We start from the raw sequence: 16,558 nt of genomic DNA, 5'->3' as shown, positions 1-16,558 counted from the left end.
CACTTCTGGTGGTATACCTGTCATATCTGAATGCGACCAAGAAAGCAGTCTATGTTAGCTTTTAAGAATTCAATTAACTTACTTTCAAATCTCTAGGCTCAAATTGGTTCCGATGTAAACTTTTTTGTTCGGCCAATATATAAACAGTACCACCGCTTCGAGTTCCTCAACGGTTGTTTTGATTTTTTTTTGTTCTCTTATTGCTCTTGAATAATATTAGGCCTTGAGTTTACATCTGTTTGTCCATCTCCAGTTGAGGTTTATGTTGTTAAATCCTCAACTGAATTCTGTAATTGCTATTTTTTTTACTGCAATCTCATTTTTTATGCTTGAATCTACCATTACATTGATGCTTCTAGAAGCTTGTTGATCACCACGGATTTGTCTAATTCCCCATTGCGAAGGGAACTTAATAACCTGATGCAAAGTAGACGGAACATCATCCATCTCTTGAATCCAAGGTCTGCTAAGGATTATATTGTATGACATATCCATATCTACAACTTGCAATTTCGTATCTTTGATTACTCCTTCTGCGAATGTGGTTAGCACTATCTCCAATTTGGTAACAACGCTTGAATTGTCAAATCTAGATAAGGTACGTGCTTTGTGTACCAATTTGTCATCAACTTGCATCTCGTTTATCGCTCTTAAAAGAATGATATTTACAGAGCTACGTGGATCAATCAAAACTCGTTTCACATTAGTATCATGTACAAGTAAAGATATTACCAGTGCATCATTATGTGGGACCATCACGCCATCTGCGTCTACATCATCAAATGTATAATGTCTCCTTCCAAAACTTGGCGAACTCGCTTTCCGTAGACAACTGTGACTTTTGACACCTTTTTTGCAGCCGTAATCTCATCAACAGTGGGTTCTCGAAGATGTTCACTAGAATCCTTATTTCTAGCAGAAGATCTATGAGAAGAACAAACCCAAGTTCTAGAAGACGAAGGGGTAGTAACACTGTTGCGCCTCCTTTTTTCCTCGCGGAGTCCGGGTTTCAACATTTTTTGGGACAACTCATTTCCTTTTGGGAAGGGGTATGGAATTTGAAGAGTCACCACCTAACGGATTTGAGGAGCGTTAGAGCACCTAAAGCAAATAACTCATAAATCGGTTTGCATTACCAGAGTTTGGACAAGGGCTCGAAATAACCTTGAGGGGAAGGTGTTAGGCACTCCTCGAGGTCCACAACGATGGGTCCCGTCCAAACTCAATTTAAGTGAATTAGTCATAAGCAATTTAAACAAATAGAGAATATTTAAACAGGAATAAAGGGGGTCCTAGGTTTATTAGCCTATAGGATCACTTCTGTGCAATACTCGGTAAACTTTCCTCAAATAGAGGTGTTACGCGTAGCATTAGCGCACATGTCATCATATCCTTTACTACCCGATTACCCTCCCCTTAATTATTGTTACCTAAGCGTGCTAATAGCATCCAGTATGTGCCTTATGCATGCATTATCCCTTACCTGTGGCCTTGGAGGTGTTTAGGACCTCTAGTTAAGGTGGTTCTAGATTCACTTATGGTGTTTAAAAGGAGAAAACTAGGCTTCAAACAAAACAGGTAGGACTGTCATATACAGAGCAGTTAAAGGGACTCACATTTACCTCCACAAATAAGCAAACAATTGCACGCCTCAAACAAATAGTTTTAAACAATTTAAGGTCCTATAGCAGGATATCTAGATGAGCACAAAATATGTAGCAGTTTCATTAAGGTGGGGCAATAAATACCTAATCAGTTTGCCTACTGATTTTATTACTTCCTGAATCTGGATAGGTTTCAAGTAGAAGGAAAATAGCAATTTAAAAACCCAGAATCCAATTAACTTACAAGATTGCCTAAGTGATAGCCAGACAAAATTTTATAAACCGGGTATCTGAGCTGTAAACAGTTACTAGTTTTAGCAGGCTGATTTTATCTTTTAGACCCTACATGCATGATATCTAAGTGTAGAAGAACTGATCTTAAGACCTTATAGACATGGTATCTAAATGCAAAAATGATTCTAAAATTTCTTATAGACATGGTATCTGTCTTCTGAAATTTCCTATAGATATGGTATCTAAATGCAAATGAATCTGAAATTTCCTATAGACATGGTATCTATCTTCTAAAATTTCCTATATATATGGTATCTAAACGCAGAAGTGATTTAAAACTTTATAGGCGTGATTTTTAAAAATGCAGAACTGATTTTGAAACGGATGAAACTACTTCTTCTTCTGTGCCCGTCTGATTCGGTGCTGTCTTCTCACTTCACTAAGAAAGAGTCTCGACCGACCCAGTATTGACTTATTATATACAAGTTTTGACTTTCCCATGACTGCTAGATGGAAGTTTCCCGCCTTCCACAAAGATTCTATACCAGTAGAATACACAAGGATTCTCCACCCATTATTATCTCTATTATAGAGATGATCTGTCGAAAGATAGAGATAGTACAGTAGTGAATCTTGACGCGATATTCATAACTATTTTTTGATCCTATAGGCATGACATCTAAAAGTGGATCAGAACATGTTGAACAAATTAAATCCTATAAGCATGTTATCTACCGCGCACAGTAACAGAATGTATTGAAACAAATACTTATAGGCATGTTATCTACTGCATATAGTAACAGAATATAACTGAACAAGTAAATAACCTATAGGCAGGATATCTAACATATAGTAGTGAAAATATTTGAAAGAAACAGGCACCTAAAGCAGGTTTTCTACCCCATTCTCATGCAAACATTAAACTAGGCCCAGTTTTTCCCAATTCACTATTACCTCATCGTTATTGCAAATAATTATTACAGACCATAAGCAAATGAATAAATTACAAAATATATAACCATAGGAGGCCTGCAGCAGGCATAATGCATCCGGATAACCCATGCCTTCAAACCATAACAGCTCCAAAGCTCAGAGATACACAGTAACCATTGGCAACGAATCAAGAACCCAAATCTCTAGTGTGTCAGAGTTCCCAAGGGCTTCAAGAACCCAGGGCAGTGCTCACACTAGAGAACAAATGTTTAGAAGCAGTTCATAAAGGATTGGAAACCAGCCCCAATGTGTCAGAGTTCAGAGGAGTCTCATGGACCCTAAGCAATACTCACATTGAGGGTAGCAAGACCCTAGTTAACTAAGAGTAGGAGTTGAAAATAATGTATAAAAGTAGGAGATAGTTTTTTAGAAAAAAATAGTTTGTATTTCAGAAGTGCATAGAAACAGATCACAAGATCAACATTGCAACAGAACCACATTTACCAGATTGAGCTCTGATATCAATCAACAACATAGCATAACAGAGTCACAGCCAGTTCAATCAAGGTTCCATATTGCCTGGGGATTAATGTAGTTCACTAGCTATCACTAGGTTATCCTATGGACATGTATTAAAGAATAGCATGCTAGGATCATGGTCCTAATCAAACAGTCATACATGAAGGTAGCAAAAGTTGGAAGCATAGAAAATCATAAATTATGCAGGAACCTGTTAGGGGGTGAACACTTAAAATAGGACAGAAATCATGCTAGTTGAGAAACAAATAGACATAGGTCTAACAGACATGCTGAAAACAAGAAGCACATAGGTTACATTACATAAAAATAGACATGTTGATTAAGACCAACAAGCATGAAGCACATAGGTCTAATTACATAACATGTTGAATGATAGCAGAAGTGAAGACATACCAGTTAGAAAATAGCAAACAGGAAGTTGAAAGTATGCAGAATCCAATAGTCAAGCCTTGGCTTTCAGCCGGCTAGACATGTAGCAAATGCAAGTAACAGAAAGGTTTGAATGAGAACAAGAGTTTTTGTGTGTGTGTGTTTCTTTCTGAGTGTGTTCGTGTCTTTGAAAGAAATCAGAATGGAGTTTATATAGCATTCAGCAGAGAAGACAATTAAGGCAAGAAAATTAAAGTTCACAAATAAGGCAAGCAAATACAATCAGCCAGTTAATTTGGGGCTAAACATGATCAAATGATTTCACGGAATCCGGAAAACTCCCCCTTAAATTGGGGAAAATCAATTAACAACTCAGATTGGGATTCAAATAAGGTAAATAAATCAATTATTGACCGTAAATTAGACTAATTAATCTAAATAAAGCAAGTAATACCAATTAAAAGTCATAAATAAGGAAAATAGGTAAAGTCACGGGGAAGTACTGATTTTAACAGGAAAATATAATTCGAACCCTAAATAAAATCAGTCAATCTATTTTGATTGACATAGATAAACAACAATGGACAAATATTGAAATAATCAGAGAAATGCGCAGGAACCAAGGGGTTTAGAACATAGTCATGAGAATCAGTCGACCAAACAAAGAAAATTAGGGTTAAACACTTAAAAAATTAGTATTTTTTCAGAGACTTAAAGGGATGAAATCCTAGCTTTAGAGAAAACAAAAATCGGCTAATAATGAGAAAATATAGAAAGTTTTTAAAGAGAAATAACAAAATAAACTTAAAATTATCTCAGATCTACAAGGATCTGAACAAATTCGAGTAGCAAGAGACTAGGGTTTTAAAAGAATGACAGAGATGAAAGAAAATTTGGTTTGGAACCATAGATTCGAGTCATAAACACGAAGATAATAGTACTCACAAATGGAGACGACCATAGGTAGGTTCATATAAAGGTTTTGAACATATCTGAGTTGAATCTTTTCGAGATTCTTTCATAAATCAACGTAATCGAACAACTAGAAGACGTGAGAGGCTAGATAAGGCAATGAATCACCAAATGACCCCATATCTGGTCAAGAATTGAAGGGGCTTGGGGGAATTTTTGAGTGATGGTGCTCTAGGATTTGAGGGTTTCTGAGAGAGAAGAGAGGAGGAAAGGATTCAGAGGCGGCGGAATTACAAAAATAGGTAGGGTTTAGGGGTGTTAGGGGGTAATTAAAAATGGTAATTGATCCTGGACCGTTGATCTTTTGAGATCAACGGCCAGGATTTGATCTGGTGATGGGGCGGGTTGAATGAAAATTGGGCTTGGGTATTTTAATTGGGCTGGGGGTGGGGGGTAATGTTTTGGGCTAGGTCTAAAATTAAAATAAGAATCAAAAGGGCTATTTGTTAAATACTCAATTAATTCGATAAATAATTTTAAAAGTAATTAATAAATTATTAAAAATGATTTTCATGTATAAAAAATAATTTAAAATAATTACTTAATATTATTAAATTATAAAAACCTATTTTCTGGTGAAATAAAGTAATAATGCATATATAGGTTATTATTGCAAAGTTATTGCAATTATAACCCAAAAATGTAAATGTGGCTATTCATGAAATAATCAAAGCTTAGTATAAATATAAATGATAAAATTAAGCAATAAAATTATCATCAAATCGTTTGTAATGCAATTAGTATTTATTTATATACGAAAATGCTAGAATAAATTAATTAAAATCCCTTTAAAATTATAGGAAAATTATAAAAAAAATACTGGCTGATGCTCATGCACTATTTTGAAAGTGTATATGTATTTTAAAATATATAAGGAAAAAATTGGGTATCAACAAACACTAGGTTGAGAAGAAGAACCACGAATAAATACAGACCCTAAACTACGTAATCTGTCACCTCTTCTACTTCAGATAGGAGCAGATGAAGGGGGAAGTTCATATACTATAACTACTCTATGAGGACCGGGATTTGGAGAAGACATGGTTGTATAAAAAAATAATACGAGCTGATGAACAAGAACTATTATGGAAGAAGAATACTGTAGATTGAAGGTTTTCGTGAAAGCAAAGGCATAAGGAGGTATTTATACGAAGAAGCAACCGTCATATGAAGGGGTTCATGATGGAAACATCATAATGAAAACAGTCACTTCATGACTGATGCAGCTGCAAAAAAGCCCTAAAAACCACTAAATAGTTTCATATCCAATCAATGAATGCCACGTGTCACAAACATTAAATGGAAGTGACATACGACGTGTTAGTTCTGAAGAAGACACAATGATACATGACAAACGGCGGCAAAAAATTCCCGCCATAAATGTGATCCATTTTCCAAATATTCAATTGCTGAATAATTGATAAGTGGGGGGACTATCTGTATTGGTAAAAATAAATATTACATGTGGATTTATATATGTGGCTGATGTGGCAAGACACGTGGATCACTAAGAAAGCGACAGCTGGAGAGATGCATTAAAAGAGGCACGAGTTGTAATAGGTACGAGCAAATCACGCACGAGAGAAAAGGGGTATGGTCGCTCGAGTCTGAATTGTTATATGAAGAGACACCGGCAAAATAAATCTAGACAGTAAAGAAGAAAGATTCATGAATCGTCAATTAATGTGCATGAATGATCATAGACATTACAAAATCTTCATGAACAGTTACGATTGTCATTTATAACGTCTCATTAATATCATTAATATTAATAATGATTCAATCATAAAAGGGAAGAAACGTTACACTTATAGATTCCTATATAAGGGGGAGGAGATTTCACTAGTAAAAATACGTTCTGATTATTATCGGAATACAATTACTTTCTTTTGCCTTCTATCGATTACTTTGTTATTTCACATTCTAATTTCCTTTCTTATCACTGAGAGAATATAGAATTTCTTGATTATCAGTAGCCCGAATACTTCTAAAAATAGGGTTTGACTAAGAATCCAATTCTTTGGTTAAACAGCGTCACCCAACACCGCTTCGCTAAAAGTTTTACAAAATTATATGTGAATAATGTTTTTTTTTTAAAAAAGGAAATAAAGGATAAAACTATACCAGCTTGACACTGTTGACCAACCGGGGTGTCTAGGCCCAGCGGTCGCGTTGGTTCCTTAGCCTTCATTTGACCCGATTCTGAACAGATCCATCAAGAATTTTTAATCTTCAAAATGACACTAACCCCATATTCCCAACTATTGAGCAAAGTTTGTTTAGTGAAATTCCATGAAAAATATGTGGAGCTTTCTAGAAAAAGTTCTTAATAATAATACCAAAACTTATTCGCTTTTATCTTCTTCTTTTCTTTTTCTCTTGATTCACTTATTTTTAAGAAAATAAATATATTAATATATTTGAATGTGTTTAATTAAGATGATTTTGTTGTAGTAATTTGCGTATAGATTCATGTCTTACAAATATTGACACCGCTTACTCAATATCCTTCGTAAACCCCTGTTTGCGAGGTGGGGTGGGTGAGTTCTTATAAGTCAACCTCAAGTTTCTTTTCGAAGGAATGGAGGGAGCGGCGGTGGAGGAAAGGAAGGAGAGGAATATTAAGTGGCATTTTGTAGAAAAAATAAGTTTGGCTTGACGCACTGCACCCTCTAACAGTATAGAAGAAGAAAAAAAAGGTCAAGTTCTACACTTTCCTGTGCATGCTTTTGGTGACTAAATTAGGCATTTGCTCAGTAGCCGAAGACAAATTTTAAGGAATTATTTGGTGGATACTCACTTTTGACTTAAAGTGTCTGGCAAATGAATGGAACTAACCAATTTTAAGTTCCAGTCCCACTAATCTAAAGTTTGACGGAATTACTTAACTACTGCAATAGCTTCAACTTGATATATATAAGTTTCTAATCAATGATTTTGTGTATTTATTGTTGACTGCGATTTGATTTATATCTGAACCAACAAACATTCAGAATTTTGAACTATATATACATACTGTATCTTGATAAATTACTTTAACAACTTTGTAACAAAAAACAAAAGATTTTGGAAAATTAATTTGGCCTTACTAGGCCGGTCAATCGAAGGGACTTATAGCTTGTTTGGATGGTTGTTACCTATTGTATTGTATCGTATTGTTACTTTAAATACAATATTTGTTTTGATTGTTATTTAAATTTTGTTGTATTTAAATCTGTCATTACGTAATGACAAAAAGTGTAGCTTTATATAACGGCGGATTTGGTGTGTACCTTATTTTTTTCTCTCATTTTGCCCTTTTTATTATTAAATAAATATATTTTACCCTTTACCCTACTTTTTTATATAATAATTCTACTTCGTATCCTATTTTTTCTTAGTAATGTTGCAAAGTTATTCTTCATATTTTTGGTATATGATGTCATAAAACGACAACAAACGATATAATTTATCCAAATATTATATTCATCAAATAATATAATATAATATAGTGCAATACAATACAATACAATACGTACATTATGAAACGACATGCAAGCAAGTTGTTAGATGGCTACAAATTCAAACGTTCATGCAGAGTAAAGGACGAAAATTTAATGTCAGTATACTAAAACTTGGACCAGAATTTGAAAAACACATGCAATATTCTGCATGCAGATAATTGGGTGATTTTAGACTTAGGAACGCGTTCGGATTGTGATTTGGAGGTCCGCAGTAGAATTTGGCTTGAAGTGGCGAAAGTTGAAATTTTAAAAAGTTTGATCGGGAGTGGACTTTTTGATATTGGGGTCGGATTCTGATTCCGGAAGTTGGAGTAGGTCCGTAATGTCAAATGTGACTAGTGTGCAAAATTTGAGGTCAATCGGACGTGATTTGATAGGTTTCGGCATCGATTGCGGAAGTTTGAAGTTTCAAGTTCATTGATTTCGAGTTGAGGTGTGATTCGTCGTTTCGATACTATTATGTGTGTTTTGAGGTCTCGAGTAGGTTCGTGTTATGTAGTGGGACTTGTTGGTATGTTTGAATGTGGTTCCGAGGGGCTCGGACGTATTTCGAATTGATTTCGGGCTATTTTTCCCTCATTTTGCATTGCTGGTTCTACGGAACTCTAAGTATCTGGTTTCCTTAATCGCGACTGTGTAGAGTTGTTTGAAGACTGGGAGAAATAGTTCATCGCGTTCACAAGTCTTCAGACGCGTTCGCGTAGGTTGCTGCAATTTGAGCATCGCGTTCGAGTAAGCCTGCACGCATTCACGTAGAGTGTTTGACTAAGCTAGGCAGTAGTCGTTTCTTCTTCGTGTTCGCAGTTCTTTGTACGCGATCGCGTAGCGCATTTTCATGGGCAGTGCATTTCCTTCTTCGTGATCACGTAGTGCATTTTTAGGGGCAGTGAATTTCCTTCTTCGCAATCGTGAGGTTATTTTCGCGACCGCGATTCATTGATTCGCCAGTGAATTTAAAGTACTCTATATCGAGGGTTTCAGCCATTTTTGCATTTTGGGAGGTATGGAACTCGTATTGAGGCGATTCTTGAAGCAATTTTCGCCATATGAGTTTGGGTAAGTGTTGTCTACTCGGTTTTGGTCATATTTCGTGAATCTATCTTCGATATTAGCTTTTAAGTGATGAATTTTAAAGAGGAATTTAAGGATTTTGGCCTAAAGTTTCATAATATGAATTTTTGAGTTTTCAACACCGATTTGGAGTCGGATTTGAATAAAACTAGTCTGGTTAGACTCGTAATCGAATGGGTTATCGGATTTTGTGAGTTTTGAGGCATGGGCCCGAGTGTGATTTTTGGTCGGATTTGGAATTTGATGTAGGATTCGATCTTTATCATTTGTAATTGCTTCCTTGGGCTTTATTTGATGTATTTGAGTTGCTTTTGGCTAGTTTTGAGTCGTTCAGAGGTTGCTACGCACGTGATTGCATTTTTGGAGCATCGCTTGGCTTGCTCGGTATTGGAATTGGCTTGTTCAAGATAAGTAACTTTTCTAAACTTAGTGCTGAGGGTATGAAATCCCAAATTATGTGTTGTGTGATTGGTATTGAGGTGACACACATGCTAGGTGACGGGCGTGTGGGCGTGCACCCTGCGAATTGTGATTTCGTTATTTCCATGGTACTGTATAATGGCCCTATATTTATTAATATCTGTATTTTCACCATGTGATAAAGTAAGTGAGCTATCAATTATGCTAGATATCATGTTTAGGCTTTATGCTGATATTGTTAGGACCCATAGTAGTCGTTGTTTCCTGTCATCTTACTGATTTCATTGCTATTTCGTACTCAGTCATATTCATGCATTCATATCATATTTCAGTCTCAGTTGTTATTTATTGATATATCATATCATTGTTCCGGGTTAGCTTCCATGACATTGTGAGCCTGTGGCTCAGACTGGAGAGATTGATGACTGAGTGAGTCCGAGAGCATGATTATGAGTGACAATTATGGGATCGGGTTGCACGCCGTGTCGGTTATATTGATGATTATGATAGCTCTTGGGTTGTAGGAGCCCCTCGGAGTTTGTAACACACCCCCAGTGAGCGTGAATGATACTATTGAGGGATGGATTTCCCTGGACATGAATTTGTCTGAAGTACTTGAAACCTGGAGATGGATTTCTCCACAGGGTTGGATTGCCCTTCTTTCCTCGGTACTAGATGACTTATAATCAATGTTGTATATATTCCGGGATGGATCTTTCGTGGGTCGTATGGGCCATATACAATACCGAGTGGTTAAGCGTTGATGAGTGAAAAGAGTGAGATAGAGAGATTGAGTACTCTGAGAGCGTGATTACATGATTCATCTCTGGGATACATGGCATTGTCATGCATATATGGCATACATGCATAAGACGCATTTTTCTCATATTGTACGGTATCACGTCATTCATGACTTTTACACACATTGATATGTGTGCACATAGGGGTATCTTTGCACTTGTTATTTGAAAAGAAAAAAAATAAAATATCTTATTTGTTGTGGAAAGAATTTTCAAAAAAAAAAATTACAGTTCCAGATTATCTCATATTTTTTGACAATTTCGGTAAAGAATTTGGATTTTCACTGATACTTTTTGAAAAGCGGGTCTATCTTTCGGAAAAATTGTGAAAACTTGGGCATTTTTATCTCCGAGTTACTCCATTTATTATCTGCTTTACATTTATATGAGCTACTGTTGGTTATTGGTGTTGGACCCGACCTATGTTCCAGCTCGTCACTACTTTCAACCTAAGGTTAAGTTTGTTATTTATTGAGTACATATGGTCAGTTGTACTCATACTACGCTTCCTGCACATTGCGTGCAAATTTCGGATGATGATGTTTCTGTGTTCGATGGGAGCTGAATTGAAAGAAGTACTTGCGTCCCTGTTGTAGCTGTCTCTTACTCATGATAGCCTTAGATTTTAAAACTCTTTTTATTTATTAGTGGATTTTAGATCGTCATAATTGTTTAGTGTGTTAAATAGGAATTCCTATTTCGTCAATATTGTTTGGAATTTGGTCCCGCAGATGCAGCCGTTGTACAATGAATACTTTTCCGCCAGCAGGCAGTAGTCAAATACTTCAAATATTGAAGTTTAATTTAAGCTGGCTAGGCTAGTTCCTGGAAGAGTCCATGTATATAAATTTTTTTTTTTTAAAAAAAAAAACAATTATGAAGCTGCATTCCCATAATTTCAAATATGTACAACAACGTCGCATTATATTCTTTTTTGGCTGGCTTTATCTTAATTTTTTTATATATAGATCCATGAGCCTGCCCCTGTCCCTGCCTTCAACTGGAAAAAAATTTCAACACAAGTTCAAAATGAAGTGTTGAACTGAGCCTACTCATATTTCAGCAATATAATTAATAAAAAAAAATTATTGCACCGAAAGAATTTAAAAGAGGAGTTAGAGTTCCTAAGAACCTGTTTTTTACTATACTGACTTTACTCAGATATTTTGCATTGAATATATACAAATTTCAATTATTTTTAAGTAATTTTCTTTAGGTAATTTCCTGAGCTATGACAAGCATGCATTAAAATAACTATTGGTAGCACCTGTTACTCATATTACGAATATTCAGCTGTTTATAATTATATTAAGTGTTGCAAATAGATACAAACAACATATAAGGTAAGTACTTATTTGCACTGGATTTTTATGCCAACATAATGTTCGACCAAAAAGTATCAAGCTTTTTGTTAAACTAATTAATAATGAAATGAAGGATGAATCCTAGTTAAACATAATAAATTCTAGATCTAGTACAAGAGGATATGCGGTATGAACAATGTTTGAGAATAATAAATATCGGGTATGTGCTCAATGATTGTCAATGAATGTTATAATAAGAACATGCAATAAATGTAGATAATGACAGTAAATATAATAAGAAGGAATTTATCACCCAAATATTATGACTTAGATGATTCTTCTTCTTCCTGACAGCAACGTGGAATGATGGAAAGTGCGGATAGATCATGAATCTTTGGATCTTATAAACAAAGATAGAATAACATGTAATGAGCAATGACGTTAGTGAACGAGACAATTTTTATATATTCTTTATAGTCAACCCTTTACAATGCGCCCTTATCAAAAAAGCGAAGATACCCCTTTTGTTCTTTATCTCTTCCTATTTATAAGGAGTATTCCAAAGAAACCCTAAAAAGTACAATATAAAGAATATCCAATGGAATATTCCTTATATCTATTGCTAAACTATCCTACTGTTGCTTCCTTCCCCCCTTTGCTTTATCTCGGCAATAATCCTTCCTAAGACGACTCTTCATTATTGTGCCGTGGTCGGCTCTATCCTCGACAATGTTCATTTGCAATTATCAAGCCGTCCAAATTTAGACCGATACACATAATAAATACATAACATATATCTCACAATGCTTATCACTAAGCTATAGTTACTATATATTCTCATAGATAATTTATCACTTAACCATAGTATATTAGAATAATTTAGTGTTTAAATTTGGTGCGGTAAAGTTTTATCACAAGATATACTGTATGCATACAGATATAAACATATATCAATTATCTTGGACATTTTTTAAGGGTATATTTGGTAAGTTGTGTCAAGCGTTAACACAATAACTATGAAAATCAGGTGTTATCTACTACCATAAGTTGGTAATAGAATTTCTAAATCTATTTAGTATAGATTAGAGCAGTTAATTGGTACAAGAAGACAAAATAAAACTTATAACTTTCGGTAGCATAACTTATTCATATATATTATGGTGTATATCTTCTTCTTTTTCTTTTTCTCTCCCTTTTTCTTGTTTTCCTTTATTCATAATTTAGTCAATATGGTGTCATTTTGATCAGAGTATATCCTATCCTTGACTGAGATGTAGGTATCCCTCTTCTTTATAATTGAAACGGAAAAGGTCCAAAAATATCCTTGAACTATTCGAAATAACTCAAAAATATCCTTCGTTTGTTTTTGGTGCCTAAAATATCCTTGCCGTCTATATTTTGGCCCAAAAATGCCCTAAACCGTTAGTTTTGCCATTGAAGCTGACATGGCAGTCCAACTGGGTTAGAATTGCTTACGTGGTCGTCCACATAAGCAATCCATATGTGAAAATTATTTTTTCGGAAATTTTATTTTTCCAGAATTTTTTAATAAAATACAAAATCAACATTTATTCTGAAAAAGTAAAAAAAATCGAAAAAAAAATATTTATTTCGAATTTTTTTAATTAAAATACAAAATCAACACATATTCCGGAAAAAAGTAAAAAATTTACAAAAATATTATTCTTGATTCGGGTTTATGAATTGATTAAAAAACTCAATTGTTCTTTTGTGAATTTATGATTATAGATATCGAGAATTCATATAACCGACTCCAACTTGTTTAGGATTAATAAACCAGTGTCTTTGTTGTTGTACAAATAAAGTTTTAATTTTTTTCTTGTAAACGTTGTATGTTAATTTTTTTTGGGGAGCTAAAGAATGGAGTTGAAATTATATAGGGATAATGTTCCAAGACATAACTGCGCTATTACTGGATTCAAAAGCATTCAACAACATAACTCCGAAATTCACAAATTAATCATAAATTCATAAAAGAGAACAATTGAGTTTTTTAATCAAATCATAAACCACAATCAAGAATAATTTTTCGTAAAATTTTTACTTTTTTCGGAATAAGTGTTGATTTTGTATTTTAATTAAAAAAATCCGAAATAAATATTTTTTCAATTTTTTTTTACTTTTTTCAGAATAAATGTTGGTTTATATTTTATTAAAAAAATTTGGAAAAATAAAATTTTTGAAAAAATAATTTTCACATATGGATTGCTTAGGTGGACGACCATGTAAGCAATTCTAACCCAGTTGGACTGTCATGTCAGCTTCAATGGCAAAATTAATAGTTTAGGGACATGTTTGAGCCAAAACATAGACGGCAAGGATATTTTTAACACAAAAACAAACAAAGAATATTTTTGAGCTATTTCGAATAGTTCAAGGATATTTTTGGACCTTTTCTGCAATTGAAATAGAGTGTGCATACACTTTGACTGTTATGAGCCTATCATAGGTTTAAAGTTTCGCAATGGGAAGAGACCAAACCTACGAATATATATAAAGAAAAATATACTCTATCCGTTCATTTTTACTTATCCATCATATTAAAGATATTTTTTTTTATTTATTCATTTTAATAAATTAAGAGAAAAATAATTTTTTTCATACTTTACCCTTATCATTAATTATTAATTTCTTAAATTATTTCCTAAAGCTTTTTAAAATGCTATTATTATGAGTAAAATTATAATTTTTTTAAGGAAGTACAAAATTAGAAGTAGACAACTAAAAATTAAGGAGAGATCACATGACACTACAATAATCATAACGAGTAATAACAATGCAACTAATTAATTTCCCTACGAAGAAACCAATGTAAGTCGTTTGTCTTTTCTGTTGTCCAGTGGGAAATTAATGTTCAATGTCCAAACATCAAAGCATGCAAAATTAAGCATTTTCATGTCCATGAGGACCATGACTATTATGATCCCCTCGTTTGAAGAGATACCCACAGTTCACTCTATTCAATCAAAAATGTTAATCAGCTATGTAACTCTTGTCGGTACTTAAAGGCTAAAATTGCTCAAAGATATCAGTATGATATTGTTTGTTTTGAATCACGTTCGTATGATTTTTCTCAAATAACCTAAGATATCCAACAAAAGTTCAGATTTGATATTCGAATTGTTTAAGCAAGAATGAAAGGATCACTTGGTACCATGTGACATCTGGAGAAAATCTACCCCTGATTTACCCTTAGAGTTCTTTAATTAATCACTTTTTATTTAATTAATTTTTCTATTTGGGTGACAAAAGAAGTAACTACATACTTTCATGCATGTCGCCGATCAATCTTAAATATCTTATATCTTTAGGTATATTTTCACAAGAGTGCTTAAGGAAAAAGAACAGAAAAAGAAAAGAAATTGTGCGGAGGAATTTACTTCTTGTGTTCGTATCCTTATCAAACCCTTTTCTCCTTCCCTAAAAACTATTAGTATAAAAGACCCTTATTTCTTTCTAGCCCCTCCCCCCCCCCCTTCCCCACACACAAATTTTGACCCCAAACTGAACAAAACAGAAACAAATAAAACTAATCACCATTTATCACTAAAAAAGAAATTTAAAAGATAATAAAAATTTAAAAGGAGAAAGAAAAGAGAAAAAAAACACTGAGGACATACCTATAAAAGGGAAAAAATCACCATTTATCCTTATTTGTGTCTACTCGCCATACCTATATATATATATATATATATATATATATATATATATATATTCGGATGAGCCCATAAGCTAATAGAAGCTACATGTCTTAAATGGTGGTTGTGAAAAATTACACCGCGTATATAATTAAAATATTAGGTTCTAAAAGGTATAGAAAATAACTAATGGAGGTATAATATATGCACAACTTATGTATTATATATGTATAATTATGTATAATCGATGTATAATTTATGTATATGACTAAAAAAATAAACAGCGAATATAACCGGCTATTTGTGTAAAAATTCCTTTTTTCTTTCAAATTTGAATACCCGAGACTAAATTCCTGATTTCGCCGTTGTTAACAGCTATATCCATCTTGATAGGAAATATGTGCCTTATTGGACGGAATTTACCCGAGACATATGCTTAGCGACTATAATACAGTCAAATCTTTCGAAAACGACCTCATTTGTTCCGAATTTTTTTTACTATTATAATAAAGTATTGTTATAGAGAAGATATATTATAATATAATATAAAATTTGGTTCCATAAAAGCTTGACTTTTACAGTGAATGACCGTTAATAGAGAGGTCTAACCGTAAATCGTCAATAGATTACTCAGGATAAATTCAGACATCATTTTGTAAGAAGATAAAAATTTAAAAAGAAACAGAAAAAACATTAAGAGCCCGTTTGCTTAGCTGATTTAGAGTAGCTGATAAGCATTAGGTGCTGAAAAACACTTTTAAGTGTTGAAACTGATTTAAAAAATAAGCAATTACCTATTTGGATAAAAGTGCTGAAATTAATAATAAGAAGCTAAAGAACTGGGTATACGAAGAGTTTTGTTTAAAAAGAATTATTTTAGGGATAGAATAGTAAATATTTTGGTCAAACCTAAAGTGCTTATAAGCTGAAATTTAATAAGTTGGGAGAGATCAACTTATGACTTTTGACTTATTATTTATTTATAAATACTTAACTTATAAGCAATTTTAATTTTAACAAATAGATAAATAAATAAAAAAATGCTTATAAGCTTAGCCCAACAGCACGCGGAGTGCGTGGCCCCAAAGAATAGCGCGCTAACTGCTTTTTCCCTATAAATACATTTCCTCAACTTTCGCTTCTCCACAC

The 16,558-nt window shown here is 33.7% G+C and overlaps 1 protein-coding gene across 1 annotated transcript; it reads right to left on the bottom strand.

Moving 5' to 3' along the window:
• Positions 1–276: 276 nt before the first annotated feature.
• On the bottom strand, positions 277–756 carry LOC138885039 (uncharacterized). Its single transcript, XM_070165924.1, has one exon. The coding sequence runs from the start codon at positions 754–756 to the stop codon at positions 277–279; it is 480 nt and encodes a 159-aa protein (XP_070022025.1).
• Positions 757–16,558: the final 15,802 nt, after the last annotated feature.

Source organism: Nicotiana sylvestris, chromosome 2, assembly GCF_000393655.2.
Source record: "Nicotiana sylvestris chromosome 2, ASM39365v2, whole genome shotgun sequence".
NCBI lineage: Eukaryota > Viridiplantae > Streptophyta > Magnoliopsida > Solanales > Solanaceae > Nicotiana > Nicotiana sylvestris.
This window is presented reverse-complemented; position numbering and strand designations above follow the sequence as displayed.